This window comes from Phocoena sinus, chromosome 2, assembly GCF_008692025.1.
Source record: "Phocoena sinus isolate mPhoSin1 chromosome 2, mPhoSin1.pri, whole genome shotgun sequence".
Taxonomy (NCBI): Eukaryota; Metazoa; Chordata; class Mammalia; order Artiodactyla; family Phocoenidae; genus Phocoena; species Phocoena sinus.
The window spans coordinates 60,487,210-60,508,655 of record NC_045764.1 but is presented as its reverse complement, the minus strand read 5'-3'; the positions used below and the strand labels follow the sequence as shown (position 1 = coordinate 60,508,655).

Here is a 21,446-nt window from a genome sequence, read left to right as displayed (position 1 = left end):
GTTGGAGGGTCCTGCCCCTCCTCCACAGTCCCCTGACAAACCCATTCCCAGCTTCTCTGCTTTGTTGTGAGCACTCAGGCTGTAGCAGACTGACTCCTTGCAGCCACCAATTCCTGCTTCACTGAGACTTGCTGAGTTTTCACCCTGAAGCCAGGAACATGCTGTCTCAGGCCTGCTCTTGGGAGCTCCTAGTCTGAGGACAGAGAGGGAGGAGACTGGGCCCTTGCCTCTAAGGGCATTTCAGCCTGAGGAGGAGAGACAGGAATAGATGCAAATGGTCTTAGTTTGGTCTTGAAGCACAGGTGGGAACCAGGGAGAGGACAGGCCGAGCAGGTGGGCCAGTAAGGATAAAGGCCTGGAGGTGTGGGTGAACATTCTTGAGCTGAAGCTCCAGGGTTATGATCTCCAGGTTGTGCCAGTGAAATCTTGGACTGGGCCATTCTGATGTTCCATATTCTTCATGGCCCTGGGATCCCTGAGAGGGCTGTGTTGGGGACCGCCCCACCAGACAGGAGTGGAAAGATACCTGTCCCCAGTGACACCCTCCCCCTTTCATGGGGTCTCTGGTGACAAGGCCAGGGACCTGCACTCTCACCAGGCCCAGGCTGGACCCTCAAAAAGACCTTTTCTCCAAATTCTTCCCTCCCCGAAGCCTTCCCTTCCCCATTGTTCCCATTGGTGAAATAAGACAGGGAATGCTGGGAGGGGTCATTTCTTTTAGAGAAACGGAAGGGGAAATGGCTTGGATACTGTTCACATGGAGAACTAAGACTCTGGGGCAAGTCCTCCCAGACACACAGCTCTTTGGTCATCCCTGCTGCCTCCAAGGTGCAGAGGGACAATTGTGGGCCCCAGAAGACCTCACCTCAGGACGCCAACTTCCTCAGCCAGCATCTGGGGGTTGGGGGTGGGAGCAGTGGGCTCTCCCCCATTTCTCCGTCGAGATCACTGAGGCAGGGAGCAGGTGAGTCGGGGGCGGAGATACGCCGTGGCCGTGCAGTGTCTGCGTCAGCCGCCGCACCAGGAATAGCCCCCGCCCCCGCCGCCGCCCCGCAGCGGGTCTGCTCGCCCGCCGGTGCCTGGCGGAGCCTTTACGCAGGAGCGAGAGAGCGTCTATTCCTGTCTGGCTGGTGGGAGGAGGCGGCGCGGGAGGGAGGGAGCTCACAAACAGCCGGGGTGGGGGAGCTGGGCAGCCTGGGACGGGGGTCCAGGCGGCACAGGGTTGAGGGGCCCGGGGAACCGCCTGCGCTGGGCTATTGAAGCGAAGGGGACTCCTGTGTCGCCTTCTCTCTTCCCCTCCCAGCTTTTATAAGTCCCTCTGCCAAGCCTGCCCCCTGCTGGAATTGGCCCTGGAAGGCGATTCAAATTCCCTTTCCAGGCTTTACTAGCTGTTTAACCACAGGGAAATCACAGAACCTCTCTGAGCCTGGGGTTCCTTCTCTCTGTCACAGGGGGAGCAACAGTGCCTTCTCCCAGGGTCGCTGGAGGATGAATGTAGAGTGCACAGCACAGCATCCTCACTTACTAGGAGGGGCCTCCAGCTAGACCTAGGATGAGGATGGACATGGAGATGGTTCTCCAGGCATGACTGTTCAGAGCTGTGGTGTGGCTGTGAGACTGAGAAGTACGCAAACTCTGTCGAGCTAGAACAGAAGGTCCGTGCAACTCTTTGGGCTGTGTGTGAGGCTGAACAGTGGATAAGTAAGATGGTGCTGGGGCGGGGGTGAGGGGGGAACTGGCGGCCCCACCATGCTAGCCAGGTAACTGCAGTGAATGTCAGACAGGCTCCATGGGGGTCAGGGCACTGGGAGCAGGATTCCCCATTTCTTCCCCAGAGACTGAAGGGCTTTGGGCCAGTCTCCTCCCCCACGTCTGTGCCCCCCAGCCTCAGTTTCCTTTTCTGCCTGCCGGGACCCCTACCCCTAATGTGCTCATGTGATGCACTCCCAACAGTGGAGAAGGGGCGGGCATGCTGGGTGGTGTCAGCATTGATGGTTATTCTAATCAAACTAGCTTCGTGTTAAAGGGCATCTGGCTTCAAGGAGATGGAAGGGGGTGTACAGTGGAAGGAGGTGAGGTCCCAAGGGTCGTAGCCCACTCTGCAGGCTTTGCCAAGAGACCTCCACCAGCCGAATCTCTGTATCTGCAGGTCAAGGAGGATGTGGATCTGAGGAGAGGTCCCATTCCTTGGGCCTATCTGAGTATGTGCCTCAACTCAGGATCCCCTGGACCCTTGGGGAGCCGAGTCCGGAGGCTCTGCGTTGCCCTCTGCTGGTCTCTGAGTGCAGTGCCCGCGGGCCAGAGCTGGCCAGAGCTGGCCAGAGCGGCCTGCTGCCCTCTGCTGGACAGGAAGCCAGGCTGGGCGGGGACCCAGGCTGCAAAAGAGGGCGCAAGATCACGCTTGGGGTAGAGCCGCGGGGCTGGCGCGCCTTCTTCGGCGTCCCCCGGAGCTTCCCTCTCTACCTGCCAAGCTCCAAGGCCGCCAGGATGTGGGCCCTCCAGGGATTCGCAGACAATTCCGAGATGAGGGGACAAGGCGCTTGACCGCGGCTCCAGGCCTCACCCTTCCCACGCCGTCCTCCAAACAACCCTGGTCGGTGGGGAGCCTTGCCGGTTCACGTGCGTGTGTCGGTCCACATGGCAGTGTGCAACGACCCCAGTTAACACGTGTGAACACACGCGCTCACATGTGCACGCAAGTGGCCACACGCGAGGGTGGGCACACAGCCCCAGGGAGGACCGCAGACCGGACTCCCCGCGGCCGCGCTGGCCTGGGACTCGGAGGAGCGCGGTCGTGTGCGGGGCTGGAGCTCAGAGGCTCTGGCCCCCGCGCAAGGCTGGCACGCCCCTAGCCCGCTCCCCTTTGTCAGTTTCGCTGCCCCATCAGTGCAGGGCGGTGGTTGGGGCGCTCCTCCCTCTCCGCCCCCTTCGCTGAAAGGAGCCGAGTCCTCCACCTTACTTCCCCCCCCCCCCCCCCCCCCCCCGCCACCCTCGGTTTTGCGGCCGCGCCTTCTCCTCCCCCGCCCGGCTCCCGCCGCTAGCTCGCTCGCTCTCTCGCTCCCTCCCTCCTCCCTCCCTGGCTCGCTCCTCGCGCTCCCTCCCCGCGCCGCGGCAGAGCGCGGAGCCCGGGCGGGAGTCGGCGCGGGAGCCGGAGCGGGCGGCCGGCCGGCGACAGCACAGGCGGCGGCGGCGGGTCCCGGTCCCGGCCCCGGAGCGCGCGGAGTCCCCACCCGCGCCGCTCCGGCTCCTCTCCGGACGCGGGGCTCCGAGCAGCATGCGCGGCCGCTGCCCGCCGGCCTCAGCCCTGGCGCCGGCCCCGCTGCGGAGCGCGCCCGGCCTCGACCCCGGCCCCAGTGGCAGAGGCGGCGGCGGCGGCGGCGGCGGCTCCAGGCTGGCCCGGGGCACAGAACGAGGCTCGTAGAGCCCGCCTCGCCAGTCCTGAGCGCACACCCGCCCCTCCGCCCGCCGGGGCCCCGGTCTCCCGCCCCCCCCACTCCCCGGCCCTTGCCCCGGCCCCGGCTCCGGCTTGGCTCCTGCCCGCGTGGGGCAGACAGACGGACGGCTAGCCCCGCGAGGGCGCGCGGACTGCCGGGCGGAGGTGTCGGACAAGGAGGAGGAGACGAAGGAGGGGGCTGGGCAGGGGCTGGGCAGGGGCTGGGGCCCTGGCGGGGGAGACATGCGATTGGTGACCGAGCTGAGCGGACGGACAGCGCGCCCGAAATGCAGGTGAGCCCGGCGGCCGCGGCCCAGCCCCGAGTGGGCAGCCCCACGGCGAGCGCCCCTGGGGGCCGCCGTCGGCCCGGGCTGTGCCCATCTTGGGGCTGTGGGGCACCCCAGCGTCACCCAAACCCGCTTTGGGGGTCACAGATCTGATCGCCCCCCCTCCAGCGAAGCCTCAGAAATGAAGATTTCTTCTTTCCCGCCCCTCCCACCCAACAAATTCCAGGTTGTCTAGCTGGGACCCCCTGAGCTGGGGAGGGGTCACAGTCCTGCTCGTCCTCTGTCCCACCTCCCATTCTGAGCACTGATCACCCTGAAGGTTAAGCCCCCTGCTCAGCACTGGGTGGTTGCCTCTCTCCATAGACCCCAGACTCCCCCAGGCAGCCCTAGCCTGCACCAGGCACCCCCAAGCCGGTGGATGCAGGCACGGGGCTGAGCGCCTCCTGACTCCCCTAACAAGGGGCAGCCCCTTTCCAGCTCCTGCCCAGTGAGGGGGAGGAAAGGGGAAATAGGGGCTAGGAGAGTGGAGGAGAGGGAGTTGGGGTGGAGGAGGACCCAGGAACCATTGGGGGCCCTCCCCTTCGTCTTCAGCCCAGGCTTCTCACTTCCCCCTGCCCCACTTTTCATTCCGAAGCAGAGCTGGTGGGAGGTAGGAACCGGCTGAGAAGAAGAGGTCTCCTTCTCGGCCCCCCACCTCTGCAAGGTGGGCTGTGGGCTTCCTGCTCCCCCAGGCACCTCCAGGTGGATCCCACTTTGAGGAGGGGTGGGGCCAGGCCCAGTGGGCAGTCCCCTCCTGTCTCTTGCCCTGGGTCCCAGCCCAGCTCCATCCAGCCCTGGTTGTGCCGGCATCGGCATCTCCTCTTTGTTCTCAGAGGTCCTGGGGTCGGGCTGGGGGAGTTGGGGCATCTGGGAGGATGGCAACAGCTCTGCCCTGGTGGGGTGGGAGTGCAGGAAGCCCTGAGGTGGGGGACAGCACCATCTGGGCAAGCCTCTTTCCTGCCAGCCCAGCCCTCCCTCCGTCCTCCTCTGCTCGGCTTGGGCAGCTGGAGGGTGCGCAGTCCAACCTGGCCCGCGGCTCCGGCTCTGGCTCAGCCCTGCTGGTCGTTATGCCAATGGCTCCAGCACCAGTGCCTCCCATGCCCAGGGAGCAATGAGCCGGGGCATTGAGACGGCAGAGAGCCTGGGGCTTCTGCACATCCAGCAAGGAGTGCTGTGAGGGAAGGGAGGGTCAGATGCTCCCAGACCCTTTGTCCTTGTGTGGGCCAGGAGGGGCTCAGAGTCCTCACACCTCTGGGAAGATGCCAGCGCCTGGTCTGCTGGGACAGCTTGCCTGCCCTTCCTGCTTTCTCCCCATGGCCTGAGGCAGGAGACAGGGGATTAGGTGACAGAAGGGAGAGGCCAAGAACTCCTCGGAACCCAGATAGGGGCTCCCGGCAGCACCCAGCTGCCCCTCCTGGAGGGAGGCTTAGCAAAGGCGAGGGCGGGCCCCCTGTGGTATTCTTGTCTCTGCCCCTTTTCCCACTCCCTGCCAGTTTAAGTGTGAGATGGGCCTTCGGTAGGGCTTGGTCAAGGCTGCAGTGCTCCCCAGTGCCTGGAGTTAGAGTGGGTACCGAATCCAAGGGGCCAGGTTTGGGGGGATGGGTGGGTGCTCAAGGCTAAGGTATCATGGCTTGTGGGCTGGGGGCATTGTAGAGACCACTCTACCCCTTGCAGTAGTCTTCTTCCTAGGGATCAGTTACCCTATCCCCTGCCCTGGAGCACCCATTTTTCCTATACTAGATATTATTTTCTAAAACCCAGAATTCCAGGGGGATATCAAAAAGAAAAGAAAAAAATGTCTTGTGAGGGTTGGTCAGCATAAAGCCAGACAGGATCCCTGGTACCAGCGATGGCTCATCTGGTACTGCTCTCCACGTGCCACCAAAGCAAATGGTGAGAGGATCATGATTGGGTCCGGAGGGTGGGAGCAATGCATTCCTGCTGAGAGATGTAGCAGTGCAGTGGTTTGCACAGGGTCCCATGGAGGCATGAGGCAGTGTGTCAGGTGGAGGGATGAGGAAGTGGGTCCTGTGGGACTAGGGAAGGGCCAGGGAGGGGAGGCTGTAGGTGGTGGTGGTTTCAGAGTGAGAGCCTTGGTTTTGCTGGCTGGGGGTCTCTTGGTCTAGCTGTGAGAAGACCTACCCAGAAGGTCTTCTCTTCTCCTGGCCCCTCCTCTAGGAAGCCTCCCTGACTGCTCCACGTCACTCACCCTCCTCCTCCACGCAGCTACGGTGCCTGGTTTGCACCTAATATTGTACCGGCCAGTTCATTCATGCATTTATTCTACACATGCTGGCTGAGCTGCCTGCTCTGCTCTGGGCTAGGCCCTCCCATGGCCCCCATGGATTGCCTTGAACACCGGGGCAATCCTGGACCCATCCCCTGGGCTCCCTTGCCTGGCCTTGGGGATAGGAAAGATGCTGGGAGGCACCAGGGAGCATCTGATTCTGGTAGCAAAAACTACCTGGAAGGAACACAGTGTCTTCAGCCTGCAATGGATGGACAGAGGTAGGTGGTGTCAAGGATGCCCCAGGCAGGGGCTGGGGAGAGCAAAGGCAGGGTATTCAGTAGCACACCCTGGTACTCAGAGAAGGATGGGATTTGCTCCTGGGGGCTGCGGCAGTCAGGGGTCCTCCAGGAAGAGAGAGACACTGGGTATCTCTTGAGGCAGTAAAAGATTTGGCAGAGACACAGAAAGCAGGATTCCAGAATCAGGGACGGTTTTTTTGTAGAAAGACAGTGGGAAGGCAAGTTCATTTCCAAATGCATTTGAGGGATGCTGACCTTCATTTATGTGTTGAATGAATGAATATCCTTGGGCTCTGTGGACCCAGTAGAGCTGTTCTGACAACAGTTCCCTCCTCCTGTGTCCAGTTCCTTTAGTGTCATTTTATAGTGAGGTTGTTGAGTGTGGTACCTGGAGCCAGATGCCTGGGTTCAAATCTCAGCTGCACGCTGCCTAGCTCTGTGACTGTGGGCAAGTAACTTAATCTTTTGGACCTCAGTCTCCTTATCCGTAAAGTGAGGATAACAGAGGGCCATTGTGAAGGCTAAGTGTGTTCACGTATGCAAGGCAGTTAGAACAGTGCCTGGTACACAGTAAACTCTCCAGAACTGCTAGCTACTCATAGTTTGTATCAGTGATGTGCTCTCAATCTTAGCCTTGTAGGTGGTACAGAGATTTGATTTTATAGCTGAGAAAACTGAGAGCCGGAGAGGTAGAACAACTTGCCCAAAGACCCCAGCTTACAAGCATGGGGCTCAGTCTAGAATGCCTTCTTCCTGAGCTCTGGTCTGCGACTCTTGCTCACCAGTCCAGGCATGGTCTGTTAATTAATTAATGTAGTTTTATTACTACTACTACGACTACTAATATAATGAACACCGTGACCCTACTCCCTAACCTGAACACTAGCACTTTAATAGCGATATGCATCTTCCCATGTGTTTCTTCTCACCCCATCCTTTGGCAGCCACTACCCTAAATTATCTATTTAGTATTCCCTTGCCTTTTAAAAATCACATTTTAATGTGGAGAAATTGTTCAGTTTTAGTTAGTTTTGAACTTTGTAAAAGGAACATGAAACCGTGCAGTCCTCTGGAATTTGCCTTTTTTCTTCAACACCGTATGCCTAAGTTTCATCTATATTGTTACAAATAATGATAAATGTAGTTCATTCATTTTCACTGATGCATAATGTTCTGTTGTTTGAACATAAACAGTGTATTTATTCTTCTATTAATGGGCATGTGAGTTGTTTCCCTTTTTACTCTTACAAACAGTGCTGCAGTGAACTTTCTTGTCCCTTCCCCTAAGACAACAGGCAGAGCGTCTCTGGGGCACACAGCTAGGAGCGGAATTGCCGTAGGTCATATTCATATTCAGCTTTACTGGGAAATGTGCCACAGTGTTTTCCAAATTGGTTGGACCGTTTATGCTTCCCCCAGCAGGAGATGAGTATCCCCATTATTCCCCACCCGCACCTACACTCGGTATGCTCAGACGTCTTGACTTTTAATGATTGAATGAGTGTAAAATGATCTTCTATTACGGCCTCGATTTGCATATCCGAAATTCACAGTTTCTGGTGTATGGAAAGGGGGTTGAGATAGGCGGCAGCAGCCAGTGTGTAATGGGTGCTCACTAAGCAATCATTCCCTTTGCACCTCAGTTTCCCCAGGTGTTGAGGTGCTGTCTGTATCAACCCTGGGCAAGCAGGTCAGGGATAGGCAAGAGCAGTCAGGGAGTTCTCCCCAATGAAGTGGGAAGAAGGAGGAGCAAAGGAGAGCTTAAGTCCCTGCACACTTAGAGCCAAAGGAATCCTAGTGGCTCTGTGTTCACCCACAGGATGGGCAGGGGTGGTCCTAGCTTGGGAGGTAGAAGGAGACTTTGCTTCATTATCTTAATAATGCACAGCCCCCGATAAACCCCTGGCGCCTGGTGTGGGGCTTGGCCTTAGTGAGTGCTAAGAGTTTGGTGACCCGAGGAGTGAACAATGATGAACATATGTATGTTCGCTCCTCCTTCTTTCCCACCTCCTTGGGGAGTCCTCCCTGATTTCCCTTGCCCCCTGAGCAAGTGACGGATGGCTGAGCAAGGTGGCTCCTGGACATTTGCAAGGCCCTCAAGCCCCTGCCTACCCTCAGGGGCTGAGAAACCTGGTGCTGGCAAGCTAATCTGGAGCGGCTCCCTCTGCCAGCCTGGAGCACCAACAATTGATTCTACACCGCTTTCCCCCCCCGGGCCTGGGCCCCTGGAGCTGGTTAGAGATGAGCGACGGGGCTGGCGGAATAATTATGCCTATTTCATGTGACACCCAAATTGATTGCCGCCAGGGTGACATTACCAGGGCATTGTTCCTTGTATCCAACCTCTTATTACGTGTTATTAGGGTGTGTGGTGTGTGTGTGTTTTTCTATTTTTTCCCATTTCAGGGAATTAATCTCTCTCTGCCACCTCCTCTGCTTCCCTCTGCAGAGAACCGGCTTGTGGCTCCAGGAGGGGGTGGGGGCCCGGCCAGCATGCTTCCTCTGTCTGGCCCAGCACAGGGTTGCAGATGCAGTTGGGGGGCTGGCCATGTCAACTCCCTTTACTGGGGTGCAACATGGGGGTATCTCAGAGCTAAGAGGGGCCGCTGAGGGGTGGACCCAGCAGAGGAGTCTTCCTGCAGTGTCCCTGATCCACGGTCTCTGCTTGCATACCTCTCATGACAGCCTGCTCACTCATTATCTACCAAGGTACATCTTCTATCCTGAGCCGTCTGATCTTCCATCTGATTCCTCGTACTGAACTGAATAGGCCTCCTCTATGACTCCGCACGCACGTGGGTCTTTGGTTCTACCCTGTGGGCGTGCACTGGACCCTTTATATCTTCTGCCTTGGGACACACCTTAGAGATTTGCAGAGATGCCAGGGCTGTCCCAAGTTTGGGCTTCTCGTGAATGCGCGGTCAGGTGATGGCATCAGTTGTGCCTGAGCAGAGCATACCACCTGTATGTGTCTGACCAGAGGAGTTCATCACCTCCTGATACTGAGCACAGTATACATAGCAGGTTGGAAAAAAATGGGCTTTGGCAAGAGGTTGGCCAAGATTCAGTTGAGCAGAGTGGGCTTTGAACAGTCGGTGCCAAGAGAAGGGCAAGTGTTTTTATTTATAGTTTGCCTGTCCATGGTATAAATAACTCACTGGACCTTGGTTTGTGATGTACGGGGGGGGGGGGGGGGGGGGGGGTTGTTCTTAAGTCTTCTCCCTTTTCTGAGGCAGAGATAATGCAAACCTTCACCTGTCCGTGACCTGGCGGCAGCATGAATGGAGAGGCTATGTTATTCTTGCATGATGTTGGGGAGAGAAGGGGGCTGCCGTCAGGAGGCCGGGCTTCTTCCTCGGCCCTAACCCTGAGATGCTGTGGGACCTTGGACGAGTTGCTGATGCTCTTGGGCCTCCGTTTCCTTATCTGAGTGACGGTCTCTAGGGTTATCATGCCTCTGGAGTTAGACAAGCTCAGTGACCTTTGGCAGGTGAATTAATGGCTTGGAGCCTCAGTTTCCTCATCAGTAAAATGGGGCTAATGGTACCTCCCTCACAGGGTATGTGGTGAGGGTTGGTGGGGTCATTCTGCAAAGCATTTAGTTTATGTGCTCCATATAAATGTCTCTTCCCGTCCTTCTCCTTGAATTCTCTGCCCCCAGCCCTATGAAAGCAGTATAAAACCTGCCATTCCCTTTTCTAAATGAGGAGTTTAGGGCCCCGAGGCGTAAAGCCACTTGCAGCTCAGCAGCCCTTGAACTTGAAGCAGAGAGAGGCAGTATATAAGAGCGGTCAGGACAACCTGTGGTCTAACTGCCTCAGGACTAATTCCAGCTCTGCTACTTACGGCTGTGTGATTTGGGCCAAGTTGCATCACCTCTCTTTGCCCCAGTTATCTAATCTTTAAAATGAGGATAATAGTACCAACCTAATAGGGTTGTCGTGAAGATTAAACAAGTTCGTGTTTGCGTTCGTATCGTGCTAGCTTTGTGACCTTGAGCAAGTTTCAGAACCTCTTTGTGACCTTGAGCAAATTACAGAACCTCCCTGTGCTTCTGTCATTTCCATCTGCACAATGGGAAAAATAACAGGACCTACCTCAACAGATTGTGGTGAGGTTACATTAATTTTTATACGTAAAGTACTTAGGATAACGCGGGCACACCAAAAAAGTCCTCTGTTAGGGTTTTTCCAATCATCTTCATCATCGTCACAGGTCTCTGGCCTTCAAATCCCACATTAGATCCACCACTCCCCTCAGCTCCCCCATCTCCACCCTGGATTTCTGAGGCTGTGACCTCCCCCCTCTCCCAAGCCCAAGGCTTGTGACCCTCCCAGGTGGGGATTGGCTGGTTTTCAGGCCTCCAAAGTCTGAAATGGGCCAACCTAAGCTGTTCCCAAGGTAGAGGAGCCTGAGGGCTGGAGCAACTGGGAGAGGGCTCTGGGTGCCCCAGAAAGAGGGTGGCTGAGGGGAGATGAAGCAGGCATTCTGCTAGGCACCTCCCAAGGGGCCCCTGGCCTGGGCGGTGGTTGGGGCCAGGGTCCTTCGGGGGCATCTTCCCATCCCCGAGGGCCTGGGCTGGCATCTCAGACCTGGAGAGAGATGGGAAGGGAGGTATGGGGGTGCAGGACCATCACTTTCCTTGAGACCCGCCAGGTCACCACATGGGTGCTTGTGTACCCCTCCTCAATTCAGGGACAGCACCCGTCCAACTAGGAGTGCTGTCTGCTCAGGCAGGCCCACAGCAGACAACAAGGAAGCTTCCCAGAACCAGTGGCTCCCTCCTGCCTCCCCCAGGCCGGCTCCTAGCTTCCCCACTGGCCTCTCACCTCAGAACAACCATGTGGAATGGCAGGCAGGGTCCAGAGTGGTCCAGGACTCACCCAAGTTCACACATCAGGGAAGGGTGCCCTGGCCAGAGCCCAGTGCCCTTTGCCCACTCAGAAATAGCCTTCTCTAGGCCTTGCCCCACCCTTGCTCCTCCACAACGAGCCAGCAGCCACTAGAGAGCAAAGCCTATACATAGAAGCCTTTAAACACTAAGATGCTTTGCCAATTAAATTTCATAATTTATCCCACAAATGGCGTGGGGCTGTGAACTGGGTGGAAGGCTGTCAGCTCCTAAGATCAGCTGCGCTCAGTGGGGTAGGCAGTGGGGTGGGCAGGGGCGTCCCTCCCTTAGGTGCAGGGGGCACGGGTGCTTGCCCAGGGCCACACAGGGGCAGCTGCCCTAGCAAACAGGCAGGCAGCCACACTGCGCCCAGTCGGCACCCTCCAGCCCGGCCATGGCTGAGAGGCCAGGTGAGCACCTTTGGGAGAGGACTGAGTTTCCAAGTGCACCTAGGAGATGGGGCTGATGGCAGTGGCCGTGGGTGAGGGTGGGTGCAGGGAGTGGAAGTGGCAGGAGGAGGGACAGCAGGCACACACATCCACATAGGCCACACATGGCTGCCTGCTCACAAACGTCACACACAGACACCCCGGGGGCCCAGCAACTCTTTGCTGGAACCAAGAGCAAGAGGAAAATAAAGAATTATACACGACAAAGGACATGCCCTCAATTTTCTTTCAGGTTGATTTTTCTCTCCCCGTTGGGGGTGGATGAAGGAGGAGGAGAAGGGAGAGGGAGAGGGCAGGCAAAGACAGGCAGACCAGCCCAGGAGGAGACAGACAGACGGAAGTGGCCCAGCTGCCTGCCTGCGGGCCACAGTCGGTCTGGATTTCTCCTGCCAGAGCTCAACCTGGTGCTAACCCCTCCTCCCAGGGTTTCCTTTGCCCCCATACCCCCTCTCCGTGTGCCAGGGGGCAGCCCCTGTCCTTCTCCAGGCTCTCAGCATAGCCCTGCTGGATTAGACTGGCCAGGGAAGACCAAGTTGCCCCCATTAGCAGCTCACACCTTAAGCCATTATCAGCCATTCACACCTCAGCAGGGATTAGCCCGGGAAAGCCAGAATGGTGGATCTTTAAAAGGAGTCCAGGGACCCGGGTCAGGATTTGGGGTAGGAGAGAAGCAATTAGGAGCCCCTGGATGCTCTCAAATGTTCCCGGACACGAGTCACCTCCACCCTGCACACCTTTGCCTGCACCGTTCTCTTGGCTGAAATGCCGCCTCTCCCGCCCCTGACTTTGGCTGGTGGAAATGTATCTGTAGTTCAGCCTGAGCCCACATGACACCTCCTCCTCCTCCTTGAAGCCTCTGTAAAGAGCTTAGACTAGGAGTCAAGAGCTGTGCTGGGGAGCTGTCCCAGCAGCTGTGTGTCGGGGGCCCTTGAAGCTGGGCCTGGCGGTGCTGAGCTATAGCAGCCCCAGGCCTGTACTGGGGGCTCTCAATCTGGGGGCCACAGAAGGGGAGGCAGCAGAGGCTCTAACAGAGGGAGGAAGGGAGAGAGGTAAACACACCAGCAGTGCTTGGCAGAGGGCCACCCAAGATCCAGAGGGACCCCCAGGAGGTGATCCCTTCTTCCTGGGGACTTGCAAAGAGCGGCTTGGGGTAGAAGACCCTTGAGCTGGATTCTGAAGGCTGAGCGGGAGATCTCCAGGCATGGTCGACCATCGCTGTGGGAGAAAGGCCCCGGGATGGAGCGACCATCGGGGCTTTCTAGACAGGCCTCACTCCACCCCCCCATTACCCTACTTTCAGCCACGTGGCCACAGCTGCCTCTGAACAGGTACTCTTATCACGAACGTGCTTTATCATTTCATGGAGTGGATCCAGCTGCTCTGTGCCCTGGAGCTGAAGGCAGAGAAGGAACTTCAGACAGGCAGGAGCTTGGGGACAGGGCAAGTCCTGAAGAATCTAGACCTTACCTTGCCTCCAGTCTTTGGTGACACAGCGTAAGTCCCTTCACCTTTCCGAGTAATCGACTCACCTCAAGGGGTGGCGGTGGGAACAGGATGTGCTAACAGGCCCAGGGCTTTTGACAATCAGTAGGAAAGGGTAGTAGAGTTGGGCGGGGCCCAAGGCAGACTCTCTGAAGCCCTCAGTCCCCCATCCCAAGTCTGCCCTCCCTCCTCCCTCCTTCCTGCTGCAGGCCCAGTCTTAGGAATGTAGAGTGTCATTTCCCAGTGAAGAAGCAGCCTGTCACAGTAGCCGCAGGTCACACAGCCAGGCTGAGAACCCAGGGGGCCCCGGGGATGGCAGTGGGCACCTCCATGCCAGGGATCTCATGCCTGTGTGCACTGGGGATCCCTGTGGTCCCTGAGGAACACTGAGTGGGAACACCATGAAATATTGATACTGTAAACCCAAAATAACTGAACCTTCCATCCTGTACTGCAGCCGACCCCAAATTAGGTGAGATTCTAGCATTGACAGTGGCAGCAGGCAAAGGAGAATGGTATGGTGGGAAAACACTGAAAACATTCAGTGTTTCAACATACCATTTTCTGACAGTTGGGGAAAAGCTTTTGTCATTTAGGGGGCAAGTTACCTACATGCAGCTACCTAAGGACTAGTGCCTTCCCTTAGCCCTGGAGGCCTTACCCTAGCGCTGCCGTGACACGCCTGCCCCTCCTTTGGCTCTGAACTGGCCTGTGTGTCTGAAAGAAGTCGTGCTCCACTTGTGGTAGCTTTTGGGGCAGGCAGCCTGACCAGGAGGAACGGAGCTCTGCTGTTTCCTAGCTTTGTAGCCTAGGCCTAAAGGCAAAGGAATTTCCTTTTGGAAGCCTCAGCTTTTCTCATCTGTAAAATGGGTAGGAAATATCTCTGAATGCTGGGTGACGGTTTCTAAGACAGTGCATATAAAGCCTAAAACCTGGCCTGTAGCAGGTGGTCTGAAGATGCTAGTCCCAGCCCTTCCCTTAGTGTAGGCGTCTGACCAGCTCGTATGGGCCAGGCTGGCTGCGTGGTAGAGGCACGCCCCTGCCCCCAGGGGCCTTCAGATGCTGCCTTAGGAGATAGAATGACCCCTGACCTCCCTTAGGGTTCTCCAAGTCCACCCATGGATGATCCCATGCCCTTTCTGTCTCCACCAGCTATGCTCTTCAACCCTGAGCCCCGCGGGACAGCCCCAGTGTGAGGCCCCAACTGGGGATGCCAACCTCAGATCCTTCCAGTCCCAGTAAAACTGCAGTTTGGGGCCTGAGCCCTTACTCGTCTTCATTCCTCAAGCAGGTTTGAGGATGTTGACTTTCTATCTGGGGAAGACCCAGTTTCTGTGTGTGTTCCCTCGGGGACCCTGGAATCAGCCCCTCCCTGCACAGCGTGGGGAAAGGGCAGAGAGGGCAGGCGTCCCTGAGGGGCACACAGTGGAGCGGCTGGTATGGGGAGCAAGTGAGCCAGGCTGTATCTGCACCACCACGTGAGGGAGGGTGTGATGGTGGCAGGTGGCCCTCTGCAGCGCAGGTCTGATGGCTCGGTTGCTCCCACTGCTCTGGGGTTGGGAGGACGCAGGCTGCTGTCGGCTCTGTATGCTGTGGCCCGGGCACGGCTCTCCTCTGCCTGCCCACCAGCCAGCCTTCGATGTTCATTTCCTTTGTATTTATTGGTCCGATTTTTAAAGTCTTGCCCTTGTGGGAAGCCCTTCAGGGGGCAAGGATCCAAAATAAAGCACTGATTAAAATGCGTAAAACACTTCTCTTTGGCCACTGCAGGAATAACCAGCAGGATTAATGGTGCCAGGAGGGCTGGAGCAGCACGTTGCTCACTCAGCAGCTTTGGTGACCCCGTCAGACACGACCCTACCAGTATCCCTAGATGACAGGGACCCCGTGGGGGTGTTCGACCTGGAGACCAGGCCCAGTGTGCTGAACCAGCTTGGGAAGCCCCTCTAGGGGCCTCAGTTTCCCCATCTTTCAGGACAGTCACATGTAAAAGGCAATTCGGAGGATGTGCCCTTCTGGAGCTATCCTGGTCCCGTGGAGTATGGCCCATTGCTCTGGGGGTCTAACTGCCGGGCCTGCCACACAGGGCAATGCCGGCTAGCTTTTCTATCAACACATTTGAATCCACCAGGTCTCTCTTTGCCCAGTGGGCCTGCTCCAGGGTCAGCTTCATCAGAGTGACTTCAGCCCCTGCAATAACTCTCTCACGCACACACACTTCCTGTCAAAGAACATTCAGTTGAGTCTTTTCCGTGCCACACCTTGGTCTGAGGCTGCAGACACATCATCTGCCCTCAGGCACCTCACTCTCTAGCAGGTGAGAGAAATGTACCTGTGGGAGTTTGACCCAGGATTAAACATACGACACAGGAGAGGCGCCAAATGCTGAGGCTTTGGAGCACATTTCCCTCTTTGCTCAGGTCACTAGGAAGCTCTCACCTTTAATCATTATATAGGATTTTGTGACCTTCTTTCTTGACTGGCTTGCCTTCTTTAGCTTTATCTTCTTATCATCTTGTAACATAATTTTTCTGGTCATTGGCTCAAATCATTTTTAGAATGAGATGTGCTATACATCAGTTACATAATGTCATTACTAATAAATCTAAGGTACTTCAGAGTTGTGGGCAAGAGATAATTTCTGACTGAGGAGATCAGGGGTGGCCTCATGGAGGAGATGGCCTTTGGGATGGATGGTCACAAAGGCTGCTGGCGCAGTGAGTCTGGGAGAGATCTCCAAAAGGAGATGGTTTAGAGCCAGGAATGTGCTGGACAAGGCTGGGATACCTGGGTGTTTTCCCTGGGGGGAATGGTGGGAGAGGAGGTAGATGGGTATGTGGAGACAAGGGGGTGGAATCTTCGTATGCCAGATTCTTGTCTGTATGAGGGTCTTACCGACATCTCAAGGTAGCCTGTGCACTCGCTATCCCCTCTCTCATTCCTTAGCACCCTCTCCATCAGCCTACCCCACGCCCCAGCGCAGTGGTGAGCTGGGTGCTAAAAGTCCTATTTACCTTTCCCGGTCCCCAAGCTCACACCCGTGCCGGCCCCAGCTGCCGTCCCAATTACTTATTGATTGCCTGTCAGGATGTTTGCTTTTCTGGTGGGTCACTGGAGCGTGTGTGACTTGTGGAAAATGGCCTGATGAGGGTGGGGTGGGGGAGGCCAAACCACAGAAAACTCTGGAGAGAGGATGAGAGGGGCTGAGGGGAAGGGGGGGTGGTGGTGGACAGAGCCCTTGGGAATAACAAAACCTTGCAGATTCTATAACATGTCAGTGACACCAGGAGCCCTCTCTAGTTAATCAGTCACTTAGTCGATCAACAACCAGGGAGTGCCTGTCAGTCCTGGGAGACCGCTGGAGCATTGTCATTGAAGTCCGACAGACCAGAGCCTTGGACCCAAATCCACCTCCTCAACTGGCTGGGTGTCCTTGGGCAGCCACAAGCTCTCCGAGCCCCAGTTGCCATAAGGGTTGAAGTGCAGATGATAAGAACTATAGCTTTGGAAGTGGAGGCTGTGTGCAGGTGTGGGGAGGAGCTTGAAGGGGTGGAAGAAGGGCCTGAGCTGGGGCAGAGAGATGGGACCTTCCCAGCTTGGGCATCCCCTTCCTACAGTGAGGTCCCCTCAGGGCCATGAGTGTGGGCTATGTGGATGGCAGCGGAGCCCCAAGGGTGCCAGGCTGGGTGGGATGGATCTTCACCCCCACTAGCAGTAGAAGGGCTTCAGCTCGGCCCCCAGAGACCGTCTGGTCCAGCCTCTGGAGTTTGAAGGAGTCCAGACTAGTCCTCCCAGCCCCCTAAGGACCCTGCTGGGCCAGTTTCCCATAGGGTGGAACAGAGATAGAGGAGGGAAGAGCAGTCTAGCAGAAGTGGGAGAAAGTGGCCTCTGAATGCGGGCTAGGAGAGAGTAATCGGGGGGCGAGCTCCCGCACACCCCTTGCTCACACTACCTGCAGCCTGTACTCAGGCTGGACCCCTATCCTGGCACCGTCTCCCTTGTCATCACCACCCAAATCCTGCATGTTCCTCAGGGCCCAGCTGTAAAAAGCCTCATGTCCCCATTGCCCCAGTGTGGACCGGCTCCTCCAGGGCTGCCTGCGCCGTCCTGGGCTTTGGGGGTCTGACTGCTCCCCCATCGGACCAGCAGCTGCACAGAACCCTGGTACTAGGAGGAGGGTGATTGGAAGCCGGAGAGACGGACGGATGAAGCCTGGGGGGAGTCTTTGAAGGGGAGTACACTTCCAACTGGGGATCAGAAAAAGCTTCTCAGAGCAATGGCCTTGAAGATGGGGTTTCAACACACCTGGGGAAGGGACATTCCAGGAGGAAAGAATAGCAGGGGCCTGGGCTCAGGAGCCTGGGTGGGTCACCATGGGGACCCAGACGAAGGGTAGAGTTGGAAAGATTCCCCAGGGAGGCACTACGGCTGGGTCCTGGCTTTCTGGAAGGGGGTACCCTCCACTGATCCAGAAACCCCACTGGGCAGCAGTGACACAAACACTGGCGGGAACCACTGGGTGTGCTGGTTGCTCAAGATTCTTGGGCTTCGAGCTCAGCACAGGGTTGATGGAGAGGGAGCCGAGGTGTCTGTGCCTGGGGATGCTCAGGCTGAAGTTCTGAGAGGGTGGGCCCCAGCAGCCTCAGAAGCCCTTGCCTGGCACGCTGGGGCCCAGACGTGCTCTCTGCTGGCTATTCCTAGAGGCCTCAGCCTTTGAGCCCCTTTGATTCCATCTGTGAGCCCTGAAGGCAACTCAACAGGTCTCGCTTTATCCCTGATGAACACCAGGGGAAGCTGAGGCTCAGGGTGCCAGGTGGGGTGTGAGGTGCATGCCTGGAGTTGCATTGTCTGTAAAATGTAAACTGGAAAGGAGGTGGATGCAGCCTAGGGTGCCAACACCAGGCTCATCTGAAGTGACCCTGCCCCTTCCATGATCCCCCTGGATCCCAGGGATGCCGGAGGGTCCTTCAGGAGGGCTCTGGGTGGGGTAAAGGGCAAGGAGGAAGCAGCATGGGGTGGCAGGAGGCCCTCTGGCCTGGGCATCTGGACCTCACTGTGGGGTCCCAGGCAGGTGTCATATGCCACTCTGGACCCCTGCCTCTCTCTGTGTGTCAGGGACATCCTGACAGGGCAGGAGGGCAGAGGGCACAGCGGGCTCTGGGTGGGGGTCCAGCAGACACTGCCCTCTAACCGCCCCCTCTGTCCTGTGCTTGCTTCTGGCCACAGGTGAGCGAGAGGATGCTGGCGGGGGGTGTGAGGAGCATGCCCAGCCCCCTCCTGGCCTGCTGGCAGCCCATCCTCCTGCTGGTGCTGGGCTCGGTGCTGTCAGGCTCAGCCACAGGCTGCCCGCCCCGCTGCGAGTGCTCCGCCCAGGACCGCGCTGTGCTCTGCCACCGCAAGCGCTTTGTGGCGGTGCCTGAGGGCATCCCCACTGAGACCCGCCTGCTGGACCTGGGCAAGAACCGCATCAAAACGCTCAACCAGGACGAGTTTGCCAGCTTCCCGCACCTGGAGGAGCTGGAGCTCAATGAGAACATCGTGAGCGCCGTGGAGCCTGGTGCCTTCAACAACCTCTTCAACCTCCGGACGCTGGGGCTCCGCAGCAATCGCCTGAAGCTCATCCCCCTGGGCGTCTTCACCGGCCTCAGTAACCTGACCAAGCTGGACATCAGCGAGAACAAGATCGTCATCCTGCTGGACTACATGTTCCAGGACCTGTACAACCTCAAGTCACTGGAAGTCGGCGACAACGACCTCGTCTACATCTCCCACCGAGCCTTCAGCGGCCTCAACAGCCTGGAGCAGCTGACGCTGGAGAAATGCAACCTGACCTCCATCCCCACCGAGGCGCTCTCCCACCTGCACGGTCTCATCGTCCTGCGGCTCCGGCACCTCAACATCAATGCCATCCGGGACTATTCCTTCAAGAGGTTGTACCGGCTCAAGGTCTTGGAGATCTCTCACTGGCCCTACTTGGACACCATGACTCCCAACTGTCTCTACGGCCTCAACCTGACGTCCCTGTCTATCACGCACTGCAACCTGACTGCTGTGCCCTACCTGGCGGTGCGCCACCTGGTCTATCTCCGCTTCCTCAACCTCTCCTACAACCCCATCAACACCATTGAGGGTTCCATGTTGCATGAGCTGCTAAGGCTGCAGGAGATCCAGCTGGTGGGTGGGCAGCTGGCCGTGGTGGAGCCCTACGCCTTCCGCGGCCTCAACTACCTGCGCGTGCTCAACGTCTCCGGCAACCAGCTGACCACACTGGAGGAGTCGGCCTTCCACTCGGTGGGCAACCTGGAGACGCTCATCCTGGACTCCAACCCACTGGCCTGCGACTGCCGGCTCCTGTGGGTGTTCCGGCGCCGCTGGCGGCTCAACTTCAACCGGCAGCAGCCCACGTGTGCCACGCCCGAGTTCGTCCAGGGCAAGGAGTTCAAGGACTTCCCTGATGTGCTCCTGCCCAACTACTTCACCTGCCGCCGTGCCCGCATCCGGGACCGCAAGGCCCAGCAGGTGTTTGTGGATGAGGGCCACACAGTGCAGTTTGTGTGCCGGGCAGATGGCGACCCGCCGCCCGCCATCCTCTGGCTCTCGCCCCGCAAGCACCTGGTCTCGGCCAAGAGCAACGGGCGGCTCACGGTCTTCCCCGATGGCACGCTGGAGGTGCGCTACGCCCAGGTACAGGACAACGGCACTTACCTGTGCATCGCGGCCAACGCGGGCGGCAACGATTCCATGCCTGCCCACCTGCACGTGCGCAGCTACTCGCCCGACTGGCCCCATCAGCCCAACAAGACCTTCGCCTTCATCTCCAACCAGCCGGGCGAGGGAGAGGCCAACAGCACCCGCGCCACCGTGCCTTTCCCCTTCGACATCAAGACCCTCATCATCGCCACCACCATGGGCTTTATCTCTTTCTTGGGCGTCGTCCTCTTCTGTCTGGTGCTGCTGTTTCTCTGGAGCCGGGGCAAGGGCAACACCAAGCACAACATCGAGATTGAGTATGTGCCCCGCAAGTCGGACGCAGGCATCAGCTCCGCCGACGCACCTCGCAAGTTCAATATGAAGATGATATGAGGCCGGGGCGGGGGGCGGGGACCCTGGGGCGTGCCGGGCAGGGGAAGGGACCTGGCCGCCATCCGCTCGCTCTCCAGTCCTTCCCACCTCCTCCCAGCCCTTCCACACACACTCTTTTTCTCCCTCCCACGCCGTCCCCTGCTGCCCCCGCTGGCCCTCACCGCCTGCCCTCTTTCTACCAGGACCTCAGAAGTCCAGGTCTGGGGACCCCACCTGCACAGGGGCACACGTTGACAGACTGGAGTCGGAAGCTGACACGGCACAGTCAATAATTCAATAAAAAGGTTACGAACTTCCTCTGTAACTTGGGTTTCAGTAATTATGGATTTTTATGAAAACTTGAAATAATAAAAAGAGAAAAAAAAAAATATTTCCTATAGCTAGTCGGAATGCAAACTTTTGACGTCCTGATTGCTCCAGGGCCCTCTTCCAACTCAGTTTCTTGTTTTTCTCTTCCTCCTCTTCCTCCTTTCTCTTCTCTTCCCCTGTGGGGAGGGATCACTCAGGAAAACAGGGAAGGAGGTTCCAGCCCCACTTGCCTGCCCACCCGGCCAGGGCAGTCGCCAGGAGCAGGTTTGGTGGTGGGTCTGGGCCCAGCTCTGGGCTGGCCGTTTGCAGAGAGCGGGTGGAGGGGACAGGGCTGCCCAATGGGGATGAGGGCCTGTCTGCTGAGCTGCCAGGCAGCACTACTGCCAGGGGGCGGGGCCTGGCTCGGGTGTGGCTGAGACTCTGGACAGGGGCTGGGGTCCTCCTGGAGGACAGCACGGTCAGTGAAGAGAGCCAGGGGCCGAGGCCTAACTCTGGTCCCAGCTTTGCTGCTGACTTGCTGTGTGGCCTCGAACAGGTCACTGACCCTCTCTGGGCCTCAGTCTCCACATCTGTATAAACGGAAACGCTACTCCCCGCCCTGCCTACCTCACAGGGCTGTTGTGAGGAATTGATGAGATGATGTATGTGAAACACTTTGTAACCTGTAAAGTGCTGTGCACATGTGTGGGTGACTGTTCTCATTATGGTCATTATTATCTCACTGTGGGTGGTGGGGCTCCTAAGGGATCTCCGTGGTGTCAGGGTTGGGGGCATGCCAGGGGAAGGCCGCCTCCAGGGACTTCCAGAGGCTTCTCCCAGGACAGCTGCCTGGCGGTGACCACAAGCATTTCCTGGATGGCCAGGGCTCTAGACCCCCCGAGGAGTCCCAAGGCTCATGAGCATCATCGCTTCCACCACCTCTGGTGTGGGGTCCCCCCCGGCAG

The 21,446-nt window shown here is 57.7% G+C and overlaps 1 protein-coding gene across 4 annotated transcripts in view; it reads left to right on the top strand.

Annotated features, from left to right (window-relative positions):
- LINGO1 (leucine rich repeat and Ig domain containing 1) overlaps positions 1–21,190 on the top strand; it is a 203,400-nt gene extending 182,210 nt beyond the window's left edge. For 3 of the 4 annotated variants that reach the window (XM_032618375.1, XM_032618359.1, XM_032618367.1), the window contains one exon: positions 18,337–21,190. In XM_032618375.1, coding sequence (XP_032474266.1) covers positions 18,349–20,193 — 1,845 coding nt within the window. In that variant the 5' untranslated portion in view covers positions 18,337–18,348 and the 3' untranslated portion in view covers positions 20,194–21,190. Of the gene's footprint in view, positions 1–3,098; positions 3,727–18,336 lie in introns of those variants that run through there. The other variant, XM_032618350.1, reaches the window with a different exon arrangement.
- Positions 21,191–21,446: the final 256 nt, after the last annotated feature.